The following is a 14,012-nucleotide window of genomic DNA, read 5'->3' as shown; positions in this document are numbered from 1 at the left end:
TGTGGCGGCGGCTGACGGCAGCGCGGCGGCCGCGCGGGACGACCCTTTCCCGGCGGCGCCCCTTTACGGCGGGTGTCGCGCAACCGTGCCTTTCCGGGGCGGGGCGGGGCTTTTGCGGCGCCGGGCGTCGCTTGGCGGCAGTGTGGCGCGGCCGCCGCCGCCGGCCGGGAGCTGACAGGTGCGGCGGGCCGGGAAGTTGCTGACTAAGCCGGGCCGGGCGGAGCCGGGGCGGCGGCGGACCGGAGGAGCGGGGAAAGCGGCTTCGGCGGCGGCGGCAGCAGCAGCAGCGGCTCCGCCGAGCCTCGGGTCGTCAGCGGCGGCGCCTCCGAGGGGCTCATGGGGACGGCGGCGAGCCACAGCAGCGAGGAGGAGGAGGAGGGCGCCGAGGAAGGCATGGAGGGGGCGGCCGCCGCGCCTCAGCCCGGCGCCGCCTTCCCGCCGGGCTCCGCCGCCAGCCCGGCGCCGCCGCTGCCGCCGGCCGAGGTTCTGCTGGACCAGGCCCGGCTGCGGGAGGCCACGGCGCGGCTGCGGGAGGCGGCTCTGCCCGAGTCGCTGGTGTCGCGACACCACAGCACGCTGGTGCGCTGGCTGGAGGAGCGCCTCAGCCGCGGCGACGAGGCCGTCAGCCTGGAGCAGTTCTGCGAGGTGCTGGAGAGCGTCTCCCGCCTGGCAGCCGGCTCCCGCGGCGAGAGCGAGGAGGTGAGGGGGCGGCCGGCGGCGGCGGGCCTCGGCCCGGGGAGGCCGGGGGGGGGGGGACGGGGGGCAGGGGGGGGGGGCGGCGAAGTACCGGCGAGAAGAAGGAGCTGCCTCCCGAAGGAGCGGGGACGGGACGAGGAGCAGCATCGGCGGGAGCCCCTGAGCACCTGCTGCTGCTGGAGGTAGGACTCCCGGAGCCGGGGCGGGGGGGGGGGGGGGGGGGGGGCTGGATGTGTGTCTTCCCGGGCCTGAGCAGCCCGGGCCCGCTCTGGCACCGGCTCCGTGGCGCGGGGTCCGAGCAGCGTGGCTGCGGAGAGGCCGGTCACCCCTTGCCGGTAACGGGGCAAGGCCGGAGCAGAGGGCTCTGCAGCACGGTTAAAAAAAAAAAAGTGGCTGGCGCTACCGATAGGCAGGCTGTCGACTTATAGATATCGGTTGTTTGGGGTTTGTTTTTTGTTTTTTAATTCGTGCCTGTTTTCAGTGATGGTGCTCAGCAGCCGCTCGTGGGAGAGGTGGTTATTTACAAGAGTATTTCTGCTGCTGCTACTGCTAGTGCAGCTGGGGGTAGCACAGGTAGGAAACTCCGTACCAGCAATTCCTCTGAGATACTTCTTAATGCTATCAACAAGTCAAAGTCTACCGGGCTTAATTTTATTGTTGCTTTTCAAAATCAGCAGTGAAATTGTCAAGTATCTCGTTGGTATCCCGCTACTTATTGTAAAGTAAGAGTTTTGGAAAACTTGTAAGGAAGTAGTGTAACAGAGTTCTCTCTCCGCAGATGGAAGGTCTTAAGGAAAGGTTTCAATGGTAGAAGAGAGTGCAGTTTGCTTCCTGCTGTGGGGAGGGATATGGAGAACTTAACATCTAGAACACTTAAGCTGTAGCTTTACTCTCTAGCTGGCATTTAAAATGCAGTAGAATACCCTGCTGGGAGTTTCGCACTCAGTTGAGAAAGTGGTCCTGTCTGAGTTTTCTTACTGCATGCAATTCCTGCGTCTCACCAGTGACTTCCTGCTGTCTTTGTATTGCTCTTGACTAGTAGAATAACTGTCAGCTGTTAAATCACACACGTGCTCCTTGAAATCAGTGCTGATATACTAACAAGACTACTGGAAACCGGGAAGAGATTAGTTTTGTTGTACAGATAGGTATGTTTATACCAGACTGTTTTGAAGTAACTTGCTAAAATGCTGCCTCCGTTTCCAGTTCCTTTACAAGAGCCAATAAAGAACACTTCTCCATTAGTCATGACGGTAGGAGTGAAATTAGTACATCGGCGTTCTGTCTGTTAGTACAAACAACTGAGCTTTGCGGGCTGCAGAAATACTTTGAGGATTGTCTTTGTTGTACATCCTCCTCTGCATGAAGAGTATAGTTGGTTTGGGTTTTGGTTTTTTTTCCTGCTCTCGAGCTGGGGGAAAAAACTTGTCGAAGGATTTATTATGGTACGGATATGTGGTCACATCTAGCCTATCCTGTGAAGTTGGGATGTTGGCAGTTGTGTGGAAAACCTTGATGTCATTGTTTCTATAACTGGCACTAGCCCATGGGCTGTAGTATTTTAGATTTCCAGAATGTATTTTGCACTGATGAGAAGTTAGTTTGTGGATGGCAGGTCAGTAGGTTTCACTGCTTAGAGTTTATGGAATCCTGTCTGGCATAGGCTGTTTTGAGCTGCCCGTTAAGTTTTTCTGTTCGCAGTGTGGTGCTTGTAAACACATACTTTGAAGGTTTTATGGGCAAAGTGAACCTCTGTTTAAACGTAAAATGTATTTTCTAGATAAACTGAACCTCTGAATCCTTTTTGATTCATTAGCGCTTCAGCAGCTATCATGTAGTGTATCCAACTTCCACTTGAAACATTAATGCTGCAGCTCTACTGAGAGTGAAGGATGAAATACAGAGTTTTCCTAAGTCACACTTCAGATATTCTGTCACACTGTCCAACACCCGAGCTGTCTGTGAATTGAAGGAGTGATTTTTTCCATGTGCTGTGTTTCCTAGCGATCGCCTTAGCCAGGTGATCATCATTTCCTAGGAAAGATGTTTCTTTTATGTTTCTTTACATTCAGGTTTGAACTGGGGAGGAAGTGTGTGGACTTAATGCTTTTAGGAGCAGAAAGCAGCTAGGTTGTGGTAAAGCTGCTGCTGCTGCTGCTGCATTTTGTGTCGTGTCCCCGTTGTGAACACAACTCAAAAGCTCTGAGTGGAGGTTTGCATACTGATTATTTTTTTTCTTTCTTTTTTTCTTTTTTTTGCTTATACCCCCATTGCACAGGGCAGCTTGTCTGAGCAGTGGAAATTGCATATGTTTTGTGTCAAATACAGAGTTTAAGTTATACTGAACAGTCGAAAAATAATTTTAGAGTTCTGGGGTTGGTGCAATCTCCTGAGGTCATATGAAGAGTTTAAAAATAAAATAACAAAATACTGCATTAAGATGCAAAGAAAAGCATATATGTGGGAATCTCTCCTTACATGAAAGTATAAGAAATTGGTTTAAAGTATCTATCAGCAGATCCAGCCTTGTCATCTGGTGTGTGGTTTGTTTTCACTAGTAACATCACAAAACTTGCTCGCTTACTCTCTTCATATTTTAGTAATTGCAGGGTTTGACTTCAAATATGAGGAGAAAAAGTCATAATGGCAAGAATGGTGTCATGCAAAACTGTACGTTGAATTTTGGCAACCGAGTTATGCTTGTTAAAATTAATTCCCTCTGTATTGTTGTCCTCGAGCAGAGGTCTTAGGTTTTTCTTTGGTATCTAACTGATGGTCAGCATCAGTCATCTGTACTGGCTGTGGTACCTTCTGGATGCCCAGCACCGGTCGTCTTTGCTACTAAGAATAATTTTTTTAAAGGTGATCACTGTTAGCATGGGTTCAGCTGTATGTTGAACAAGAGTTTATAAAACTGCTAAGCTAAAATTGAGCTCTGTGCTGCAGAAGTGCCGTTAGAGCTTTAGTCAGCTAAAATAACGGCATTTCAATTCTGTTGTCTTATGAGGACTTTGCTCTCATTTAAGTGGTGTAATTATGTCATGGTTAATTGGCAGGTTATTTTGATCTAATCGTTTCAGATTATTTCTCTCTAGGATACTGCTTTTAATGATACATCAAGTTTGATAATCAAGTAGCAAACCAAGAAATTCAAGCATAAGCTTCTGCCCAAACAGCAGTGATTTTTTGACTCTGTCAGACAGTTGTGAGATCATCTGTTCTTAGAGGCCAGATTTGCTTGGCTATGTAGCTGAACTTACCAAGTTCAGGCCTGGAAGACTGAAGTCTTGCTTGTAAAGAAATACCTTTTGTAAGTGCATTCCCAATTTATACGAAAAAAAAATGGGTGCTCCTGACATATTGCGTTTCTTTTTGGGGTATGTTCAGGTTTTTTTAGCAAATAAACAGAAGCTTCTTTCAAAATTAAATATGATTGTGAAAATATAGCTAGTTTTTTTTAATAGTAGTGTGTCACTGGATCATGAGTTCTCTGAAGTGGCTAGTTTTAAAAAATTTACGTTTGTGAGCTTGGTTCTGTTTTATAGGCTTATATGAATAAAAATACCTTGTACTTTTGTACAAGCTGTGCGAGTTACTTTTTATACATGCTCGACACAACTTTTTATATTAAAAAATTATATCAAGGTCAAAGTTAATAAAGCTGGCAATGGTTCCCTTCAATAAGAAAAAAAATATCTTTTCTAACTCTCTCCATTGTTTTCACAAATACTTTGACAAACTATGTTAAAATGGTATTTTTTTGTAGGAGGACAGTATATGGAAGGAAATACACGTTTAAAAAATATTCTGGTTCTAAGGGCACTTTTTAAAATAAAAAAAAATATTTAAAACCTGAAAGAATTTGAGTGTCTGCAGTGTGGGATGGATGCAGCAGTACTGAGTACTGGATGGTATGGCTTTTAGAACCAACTCATGCTTTAATGGAAGAGCTTTTTAGTCGTCTTTTGTGAGCACCTTCTTCGTAGTCCCGGGTGTTGGTGGATGGATGCTGCTGATTCACTGGTATAGATGATGCGCTGTCTCTACCTAAGCATAACTACAGTTGACTTTTATAGGAAGGCAGTGCAAGTGCCTTAAAACTTGCTAAAGACTGCACGTTTCCAGGCCAGGCTGTTTCCTGTTGTCATGAATTCAATACTACGGAAAACGTATTCTTTTGATTTTTATTTAACGGTGTTATAATGTTTACTGCTACGGTTTCTATGAAATACCTTGAATTTCTGCTTGAAGTAAATATGCTGAAATAAATTTTCTCTTTTGTTCCTCTTCAGGCCTTTGCACAATTTGATGCTGAAGGAGATGGCACTGTAGATGTGGAGAATATGCTGGAGGCTCTCAAGAATTCTAGTGGAGCTAATCTTCAAGGGGAACTTAGCCATGTAATCAGGCAACTGCAAGCTTGTTCACTAGTTCCAGGTATGAGAACAGAGTGACAAAACAAGTGGATTCCCAAGTCCTGCCCTATATAAGGAGTGCTGCTTCAATAAATTCTAATTTTCTCAAAACCATAGTCCAAGTCATTCTCACTTCTCTAATGTCAAACAAGGGAAGTTGCTGTAAATTAAAAATTTCCTGTAATTGCACCCAGCTAACTTACTTTCTTCTCTGTGTGACTGGGGAGCTTCTCATCCTTGTTTGGTTTATCTCACAGACAGAAAACAGTTCCTTGCAAAATCTTGGTGAGTGCCTAACTAATGCAGTCTTGTACTTGGTAACTGGAGGAATAAATCCTCCACTGAGTCTGTTCCAGGTGATGAGTCATATACTTTATTATTATTATTATATTGTTATTTAGCATTTGAAATCCTGCTAAAACATAATTCACTTTTTCTAGCATATAGTTTGGAAAGTGTCAGTTTCCAGAATTTGATTTCTGGGATAAGTATCGGTTACTGGCTTTCCTTCCAAGCTTTTGATGATAAGTGGCTAAAGGGGATTTGTCTTAGAGAATCAGACAGGAGGTGCTAGAATTGGCTAATAGCCAAGTCAGAGCAGAGTAATTAATGAGGTACTATTCTATGCATCCAAATGCACTGTGATTCAGAGTACCACTGTTCAGGAGCTGAAGTTTCTTATGAAGTTGGTGGAAAGCATTAGGCACCTCTTTGGGAATAATCCATAATGCCAAAGTGAGATGCTTAGCATAGCTCAAGGTGAGTGATGTGAGTACATCGGCTCATTAGCCAAGCAGCAACTGTTTCACTTAGATATTGAAGGTAAGGGTTTGGAGCTTTTGGGAGAGCAAAATAAGCATAAGAACTAAGGGTTTTGGTAATTGTTTTGAACCACTTCAGGCATTTCAAGTAACTGGCAAAAATATTTGCACCTTTCGCAGTCCTGCTGTAAAGGTTGCAAACTTGAGCTGCTTCCTATGGTGGAATGTAGTTCCAATATTGGCTCCCATGCTTAACTTGGATTTACCTAGTAATAAGGCCTAGAGGGGGAAAATGATTACTTGGATAAGTCAGATGTTCCAATAAAGATAGAAATAATGTTTCTTTCTAGGTTTTATTGACATATTTTCTGAATCAAAAGAGCGTCTTGGTCTTCATGCTTCAATGATACTGAGATTCTTGCACCGGAATCGGATTTCTAGTACGGCCATCCCTTACCCAGTGTTGGAGTACTTCAACAATATCTGTACTATGCGGTCTTCTGTGTTGAAGGATTCTTTAGATCGACTTCTCCTAAAAGAGAGAGGTATGTAATATTTTTCTTTTTTTTTCAGGATGGTAGTATAACCGTAGCTTGAAGAAGAGATTACAGATAAAATAAAAAGCTTTCTTTGCTGTTTAATCTTCAACAGGCGTGACTTTTTATGGAGTTGATCTGCATGCTTTTGTGGTGTTTTTGTTGAAATTTTTTGAGGCACATAAATGGATTTCCTAACTGCCTAGCAATCTGAGTAACACACTGGGATGTTTCTCATCTTTATCCTGACCTCTTTCAGAATGATGATTACTAATGTACAATATTCTCTGTTCAGTCAGATATCTCTATTAGTTGCTGGAAACTTAGTTTCCATGTGAAGGTGAATGTTTTCTGAAGTTGACTGTGCAGTATTAAAAAATAATTTATTGTTTTAGGGTGGAGGTAGTTGATCTTTTATTGTATTTCAGGTGGGACTGTCCTGGTGGTCTCCCTAGAGGGAGGGCTCCTTTTCTTCACCGCTTGACTCAGTATTTTCAGATCTCTGCACTTCTTTTGAAACGGATCATGTAACTTGGGGAAACAGTCTGCTTTGTCCCTTCCCTAGAATAGCTACATTGAGGTTTCTCCATCATATTTTACTTTTTCCTCTCATCAGTTTGTATTTTGCCATAATAATAATAAAGCACTGATGAGGCCGGTAATGAAAGGAGGAGATAAAGGCTATTGAAATCCTGACGAAGTAGGCGTTTTTGTACTGCAAGTGGTAGACTGAGATTATTGTGCTTTCATCTGAAATGAAACTTTGCTGTCTTCTAGTTTGTCAGAAACATTTCTTCAGGAGCTGTGTTCTGTGCCAACAAGTTATTTATACGAGATAGTTATTATAAAGGTATATAATTCTCGAAACAAGCAAAAGAATAATATTATGAGCGATTTCTTCTCTTTGCAGACTACCCCAGTGACTTGAATGGTAATCAGGAGTCGGACAAACTGAAGTCTGTCACAAAGTGCTATACTCACATAGAAACCTCATCCAATTCTGCGGATATTGACAAGATGACAAATGGAGAAACTACATCCTTCTGGCAGTCGGATGGGAGTGCTCGCTCACATTGGATACGGTGAGTGACACAGCAATATACAGCTGAGTTTTGGGGTAGTTAGTCCTTAAGTTTTACAGCCAGTGGGCCATAATTGAAAAAAATTGTGGAATTAATGAGTGACAGATGAATATAGTTGAAAGCAAATCATTAATCTGCATAAAGTTTAAAGACCTAATCACCAAGTAAAGATGTTCACCTGTAAAATGCATGCATCTTCCATGCTGACACATACCCTGTTTTGTAGCTAAGCTTTCCAAACTTTGTTATAGATGCAGTGGTTAGTACTTGAATAGGAGTGCTTTGCCATTGCCAAAAAAGTTACTGCTCTATGAAAGAGAAATGGTTAGTGGTTTTTCGGTAGTAGGTCTAAGAATGTATGCTTTAAAAAAAAAAAAAAAAAAAAAAAAAAAAAGAAAAAGTGTAATTTTGGTCATTATTGACACTACATTTTTATTCCTGAGGAATGAATTCTCAGTTGAAAAGCTGCACAATAGAAAATTCTACAGTCCAACTATCAGAGATGACCGTCATTTAAGTCAATTACAAATTTTCGAACTCATCCACCATGATATGGTGTTGGTAATGTCTGTGAAGCATTAGGTAATTTCTAGTGGATTTATTTATGTTTGTAGAATTGGAAACTGAGTGAAGTTTAGCCAAAAGTGCTTGATTTATCTTCTCTTTGCAAGAACTGTTTTATCTTCTTTGCTTTGCAGTTTAAAGATGAAACCAGATGTTGTTTTGAGACATCTGTCCATTGCAGTGGCAGCCAATGACCAGAGTTACATGCCACAGCAAGTTACAGTGGCAGTGGGAAGGAATGCCAGCAGTCTTCAGGAGGTCCGAGATGTTCACATTCCAAGCAATATCACTGGCTACGTAACACTGTTGGAAAACGCTAACATTAGTCAGATGTGTGAGTCAATAAAGATACCATTGGTATATTGTTTTGCTGCTTTTTTGAAGGTGAAAGGTTGGGTAGATCATAAAATGATGTGTTGAAATGGCAATCATTAGAGCAGAAACTTTTGACCTCGTCCTTGGGTCAGAGAAATGCTTTAATTGTAGTTTAATTTCTAGGCTCTAAGAGTCTTCTGAGTCTTTCTCATGAAATCTGTCTGTAACTTGGGCTAAGGGTTGAAGAGCTAGAATGACTAGAGATGCAGTTTTAGCCTCTCAATTTGAAGATACTGGGCAATTTTAAAATATCTTTGCTTGCAGAGTGAAAACATATGTTGGATAATAGTATTTAGCAAAAGATCTGCTTCTGAGCAAATTTTTTTCTCTTTTTTTTTTTTTTTTTTTTTTTTCTGGTAGCGAAACTCTGAAGTTGGTCAGATGATTTTTGTAAAGCAGGTTTTATGCTAAGTGTTTTTAAGTAGTGTTATTTTTAAGTCTGGTAGATCTGTGGGTGCTATATTGGAATCCATCAGAGGAAAGCTGCTCCTTCCTAAGATGGTTTCTGCAGCTTCAGAAATTTTGTCCCTTCAGCTCAAATAGGTGCTTTTCACTAAGATGAACTTTTTCTGCCACAGAAGCAGGCAGCAGGGATGTTGTTCCTCAAAAGTAACTAGGACAATGTTAGCTATGCAAAATGGTCAAGAACTGATGTGAAAATTTTTATGTAACTTAAAAATTTGCCTTTAGGCTTTACTCCTTTTTCCTATCTCTTCCACTATCACTGCCAAGACACTTCCTATGTATGGAGGTAAAACGTACTGGGGAAATAATCTATAAGCTATTTTTCACTTTGAGGGTCTTTTACTACTTTTTTCCTAATTTCTAGCTGTACAATATGTAATGGATCATTTGGCCGTTCAAAGGCTAAATTTTCCAAATCATAGGGTGCACAGTGAAGAAACATGTATAGTTGTCTGTATGTGGAGGTACTGTTATCTGCTGCTATTTTGCTAAGAGGTTTTGCGGTAATTATTGTTTTGAATATCTAGATTCTTCTAGATCTAATACAGCAGAAGAAATGGGGAAAAAATTCTATTTTGTGTCTTGACAGATGTACAGATAAACATCAAGCGTTGCCTTAGTGATGGATGTGACACTAGAATCCATGGACTCAGGGCTGTCGGTTATCAAAGAGTTAAGAAGGTGGGCGTCTCTGTGTGTGATGCTTCAGCTATCTGGTACTGGTCTCTGCTGACCTCTCTGGTAACAGCTTCCATGGAAACAAATCCAGCATTCGTTCACACTATTTTACAAAATACTCAGTAAGTACCAAACTTCCATGGTGTGCCTTTTTTTTTTTTTTTAAATACTTCCAGCTTTAGTAAACTAACCTGTCTTGTGTAACTGGTTTCCACTCCCTCAATTAAGGTGTTTGAACATTTTTTCAGCTATCACACTGTTTAAATTTTGACATTTTGCTCTTATCCATTTGCACATAGTGGAACAAGTATAATTCTCCTAGCTGTTGTATCTAATCTGATTGTTAAGCCGTGACTGAAGGGACACTGAAAAATATGTTTTTAACCTATCCTTTGACTTGTAATAATTTTGAGAAGCCTAAAATTAATTAATTTTCTTTCTGTAATCTTATTGATTATAAATATTGGACACATTCCACTCATGAATGCTGCTCAATGAGCTTAATTTTCAGCAAATTCTTGCTTGTGTAATGCCTTGTCATGCATTACGTGGGTATATAGTCGAGTATATGCAGTATCTGTGCAGATTTCTGCTTGTGGTGGTTGGCCATTTTCTGTGTAACATTTCCTTGTTTGTCTGCCAAACACTTCTGCTCAGTGACTTGAAGGATTGGAATCCTAATAAAATCACTACACACCCACATCAACTTTTATAGAGCTTAGTTAGCATGATGCCACCACTTAAAAGCACTGCTGTCATTAGGTTAATGAATACTGTGGGCTAAAGTCCATTAAGCCTATCCTTAATTTGTGTCATCTGTGAAACCTCTTTAAAGTTTAGATAACTTTATACATGCTTACATCTGAAAAAGGTTCATAGTTCCAAGCTTTACTAAAACTGAGAGCCTTCAGTCTTGCTGCAGTTTACATTATTTTTTAGAAATATAACATGGATCCTGAGCTAATAAAACCTGAGAAAGTTATGAAGAAGTCTTGACTAAAAATATGCATTAAGGAATTACGAATTCAGTGTTTGGAATTAGCAAGTAAAAACCCAAACTTTAGTATTGGATAGAATGATTTTGATGAAACCACTTAAGAATTCCTATTTTTAGGGGTTATTATATTATCTTAGGAAATCAAACAAAAATTCTCATCTGAGCTAACAAGTTTCTCTCTTAGTTTCTATTTGTAGAGACCTATTCATAAAAAGCGTGAAGATTCAAATGTCAAATTCATTTTAGAAGGCTGTTTTCTCTGATTCTGTCTGGTTTCCTGATGTTATATTCTGTTCCTTTTACTAGGAAAGCACTGCAACACATGCCACCTCTGTCCCTCACACCGGGCTCTACAGATTTTTCAAGCTTCTTATCTCCAAATGTTTTGGAAGAAGTTGATAGCTTCCTTATAAGAATAACAAGGTGAGATTGTGTTGATGTATTTTGATGCAGTGGAAAATGGTTTAGAAGAATTTGTATAGCAAACATATCTCATTTTTACTCACCTGCTCTTTTTTTAGTATCTTGAAAAATTCAAAGACACTAAGAAACAGGCACCTTAAATTTTTTCCATGTGAGCATTATTTGTCTTTATTTAAAAACAAAGTGTCCTAAGTTTTCTTTTCATACTGTTGTTTTTTTCCCTCCCCAGTTGTTGTACTACTCCAGAGGTTGAACTTACACTCTTGGCCTTTGCCTTAGCCAGGGGGAGTGTTGCTAAAGTGATAAGTTCCCTTTGTACAATCACTGATCATCTGGACACTCCATACAAGGCTTCATCCCTTATCGCTTCCATGGCAACAGTTAGACAGAACCTGCTGTATAAATACGGTAAATGAATAATTGTTGGATCGTTTACTATACATAAGACAATATGCAGCTTTGAGTCGTTTTACTTGTTGTTCGGTGGGGTTTAAAATTATACGAGACTTCTGAATTAACAACTGTTACCAAGAAGATAGCCTGTGAAGCTGAACTGCCCTGAAAGTTAGTGATTAGATCAGCTTTCTGCACTCTAAGAATTGAACCAGGTGGCATCATCTTGAGGGAGGAAACATGAACTTTGTAGTTGGTATTGTATAAAAGTAAAATAACATCAAGTATTTTTATTCTTCCAATAACACACTTTTTTGTATGTTTAGCCTCAGTAAGTGGCCGCTCTTGCAGATGTGTATAGATTTAAGATGCATTTTAAATGTCATGTCATTAGCATCTATTTACAGTTCTTTTTTCACTTTTATAAATTAATCTGAGTATGTCATAAGTGTAGAGCTGTGCACAGTCTGACATAACGCAGTAAGATTTTGCTGTATCGACTGTACTTGTTTGATAAATCTGTATTTTCTCAGGTGTCAACTTCTGAGATTATCTTTAGTCTCTCATGAAGAATTTTTCCCTTTGTTTGCCTTTTAGTGTGTTTTCTGTCAGGACTTCTTGGCTTGTGCCAAAGAACACAATTATTTTATAACTATAGTGTCAGTATTTAGTTTCAAAGGTTTTGAAAACTGCTTCCTTTTTCCCAGAGTAGCTGCTGCTTTTTGCAAGGCAAGAGTGGTATTTCATGCATTGTGAATTCCAAAGTGTGCACCTAGTTGAAGGAACATCAGTTGTTGTGGTTTTCATTGTCCTCCTGTCTGTACCTAAAACTTGAGCTATTTCAGATTAATATATCTCTTATACTGCAGTTTCTTCCCTCTTTTTTTGTCTGACAATGGTAAAAATCTCATAGTGTTATATTTTTTTCATTTATTTTCTGTGTGAAGAACTTAGAACTGAAAAACAGGCTTTCTATTTTGTGAGTTTGATAAACCTGTTGGTTTTCTTACTTAGGAAAACCATTACGACTAACTTTGCAAGCATGTGATGTAAAGGGAAAAGAAGATAAATCGGGGCCTGAAAACCTGCTTGTAGAGCCATGGACTGGGGATGGTAAGAGCCTGGAGATGAAATACAGAATATTCAATGAGACACAAAGGCTGTTAACAAGGCTGTGGTACTGTAGCCTATGTGTTTGGTACTACTTAACAGTTTTATGATACAGAAGATCTATAATTAAAAACCAAACCAACATGTAAATTGTATTTTACAACAAGGTGAATTTCTCAGGAACCAGTTTATTGTCAAAGCAAACAAACCACAGATTGGATTTTGGAGAGAATTACTGATATTCTATGTGGAAGTGAGCAATGAGTTGTCATGAAGAAAACTATACTAGAGCACATTTTGTGGGTTGAAGTCATGAATGATTCACTGCTAGTTTCCCAAATATTGATGGAGAGAGATGGTATAGAAATCATTGACATTTTCACTGAATGCATGTAACTATTAATTCTCCTTTAAAGCCTGTCTTTGTTAATGCGATGTTTTTATGTACTGGATGCAACCTAAAGAAAAAGATTTGTGTTTCTTGACCTCCTTTTTAAGTGAAATGCCACCTAATCCTTTTTTAAAAAAAATCAGGTATTGTCTTGTGCAGTGCTACTGGTAAATGAATGCTATTATGATAGAAAATTGGGCACATCTTAAATGCTTATTTTACCCCTCCTTTTGCTTGTGCTTATTGTTTGAGTTTAGTTATTTTGGGGATTGTCTTCTGATGTTTTATGGTCACAGTCTGAGGAACAGGGAGTTACATGAGTGAACAGAGCCATAAGCCAAAATTTTGTGAGTTATTAGTAAACTTCAGTGGGGAAACACTCTTGAGTAGCTGTAGATACTGCATTCCCTAGAGAGACACTTTCTGGAGATACCCATGTGTACTCTGTGGGAGTCTGTTTTATTTGGAAACATCTTCTAGTGAACATTTCACTAGAAAAGTGTACTGTTTTTGTTTCCCCCCTTTAGTCCACAATCTTGGTGTTCTCTTTCAAACACCTTGTGCAAGCAGTCCTTCCAACCTCATTCCATTTCTGCTGCTGCTTTAGGTTTTCTTACTGAAACTGGGAAGACCAGAGCAAGTATCATTCTTTCTACTGGAACTGAATCTTCATTTCAAGTGACACAAATTAGAATAAAGGTATGTAGTTCCTCCGCGCTTTTCAAGTAGGAGGCTTGCTTTTTTCCCTAGTGGTAGAGTTGAATTAGAATTTTTTTTTTTGTATGAACTGAAATTTTAAATTAGTCTTGCAACAGTGTTATTTTGGGGTTTTACTTTTATGTAAGTCACAGGGAAGTTAAGGAAATGGAGGTCTTAAGTTGTTTCAGGGTGCCATAAGCATGCAGTAAAGACATTTATTTTCTATTGCTTTTGTCTTTATCCTGTAATATACTCAAGCCAGTGAGCCTTAGGTGTATGGTTTCTCTCTAAAGAGTATGGATTGATTTGTAGTATTATATACCTTATATTTAAAATAATTTTTCAACTCTGTGAATAGCAGATTTCAAGACATATAGCACGTGAGTTCATATTAAATGTAGGGTCTTTCAAATTCTTTTTAGAGACA

At 40.2% G+C, this 14,012-nt stretch overlaps 1 protein-coding gene across 5 annotated transcripts in view; it reads left to right on the top strand.

Annotated features, from left to right (window-relative positions):
• Positions 1 to 185: 185 nt before the first annotated feature.
• ZZEF1 (zinc finger ZZ-type and EF-hand domain containing 1) overlaps positions 186 to 14,012 on the top strand; it is a 59,871-nt gene continuing 46,044 nt past the window's right edge. For 2 of the 5 annotated variants that reach the window (XM_049801956.1, XM_049801955.1), the window contains exons 1-10: positions 186 to 699; positions 4,989 to 5,133; positions 6,223 to 6,417; positions 7,319 to 7,490; positions 8,189 to 8,388; positions 9,484 to 9,694; positions 10,876 to 10,992; positions 11,222 to 11,400; positions 12,400 to 12,498; positions 13,494 to 13,585. In XM_049801956.1, coding sequence (XP_049657913.1) covers positions 337 to 699; positions 4,989 to 5,133; positions 6,223 to 6,417; positions 7,319 to 7,490; positions 8,189 to 8,388; positions 9,484 to 9,694; positions 10,876 to 10,992; positions 11,222 to 11,400; positions 12,400 to 12,498; positions 13,494 to 13,585 — 1,773 coding nt within the window. In that variant the 5' untranslated portion in view covers positions 186 to 336. Of the gene's footprint in view, positions 700 to 1,160; positions 1,270 to 4,988; positions 5,134 to 6,222; positions 6,418 to 7,318; positions 7,491 to 8,188; positions 8,389 to 9,483; positions 9,695 to 10,875; positions 10,993 to 11,221; positions 11,401 to 12,399; positions 12,499 to 13,493; positions 13,586 to 14,012 lie in introns of those variants that run through there. The other 3 variants (XM_049801954.1, XM_049801953.1, XM_049801957.1) reach the window with 2 other exon arrangements.

The sequence above is a fragment of the Accipiter gentilis genome, chromosome 6 (assembly GCF_929443795.1).
Source record: "Accipiter gentilis chromosome 6, bAccGen1.1, whole genome shotgun sequence".
Taxonomy (NCBI): Eukaryota; Metazoa; Chordata; class Aves; order Accipitriformes; family Accipitridae; genus Astur; species Astur gentilis.
The sequence above is the reverse complement of the archived record's forward strand: the minus strand, read 5'-3'. Positions and strand labels throughout refer to the sequence as shown.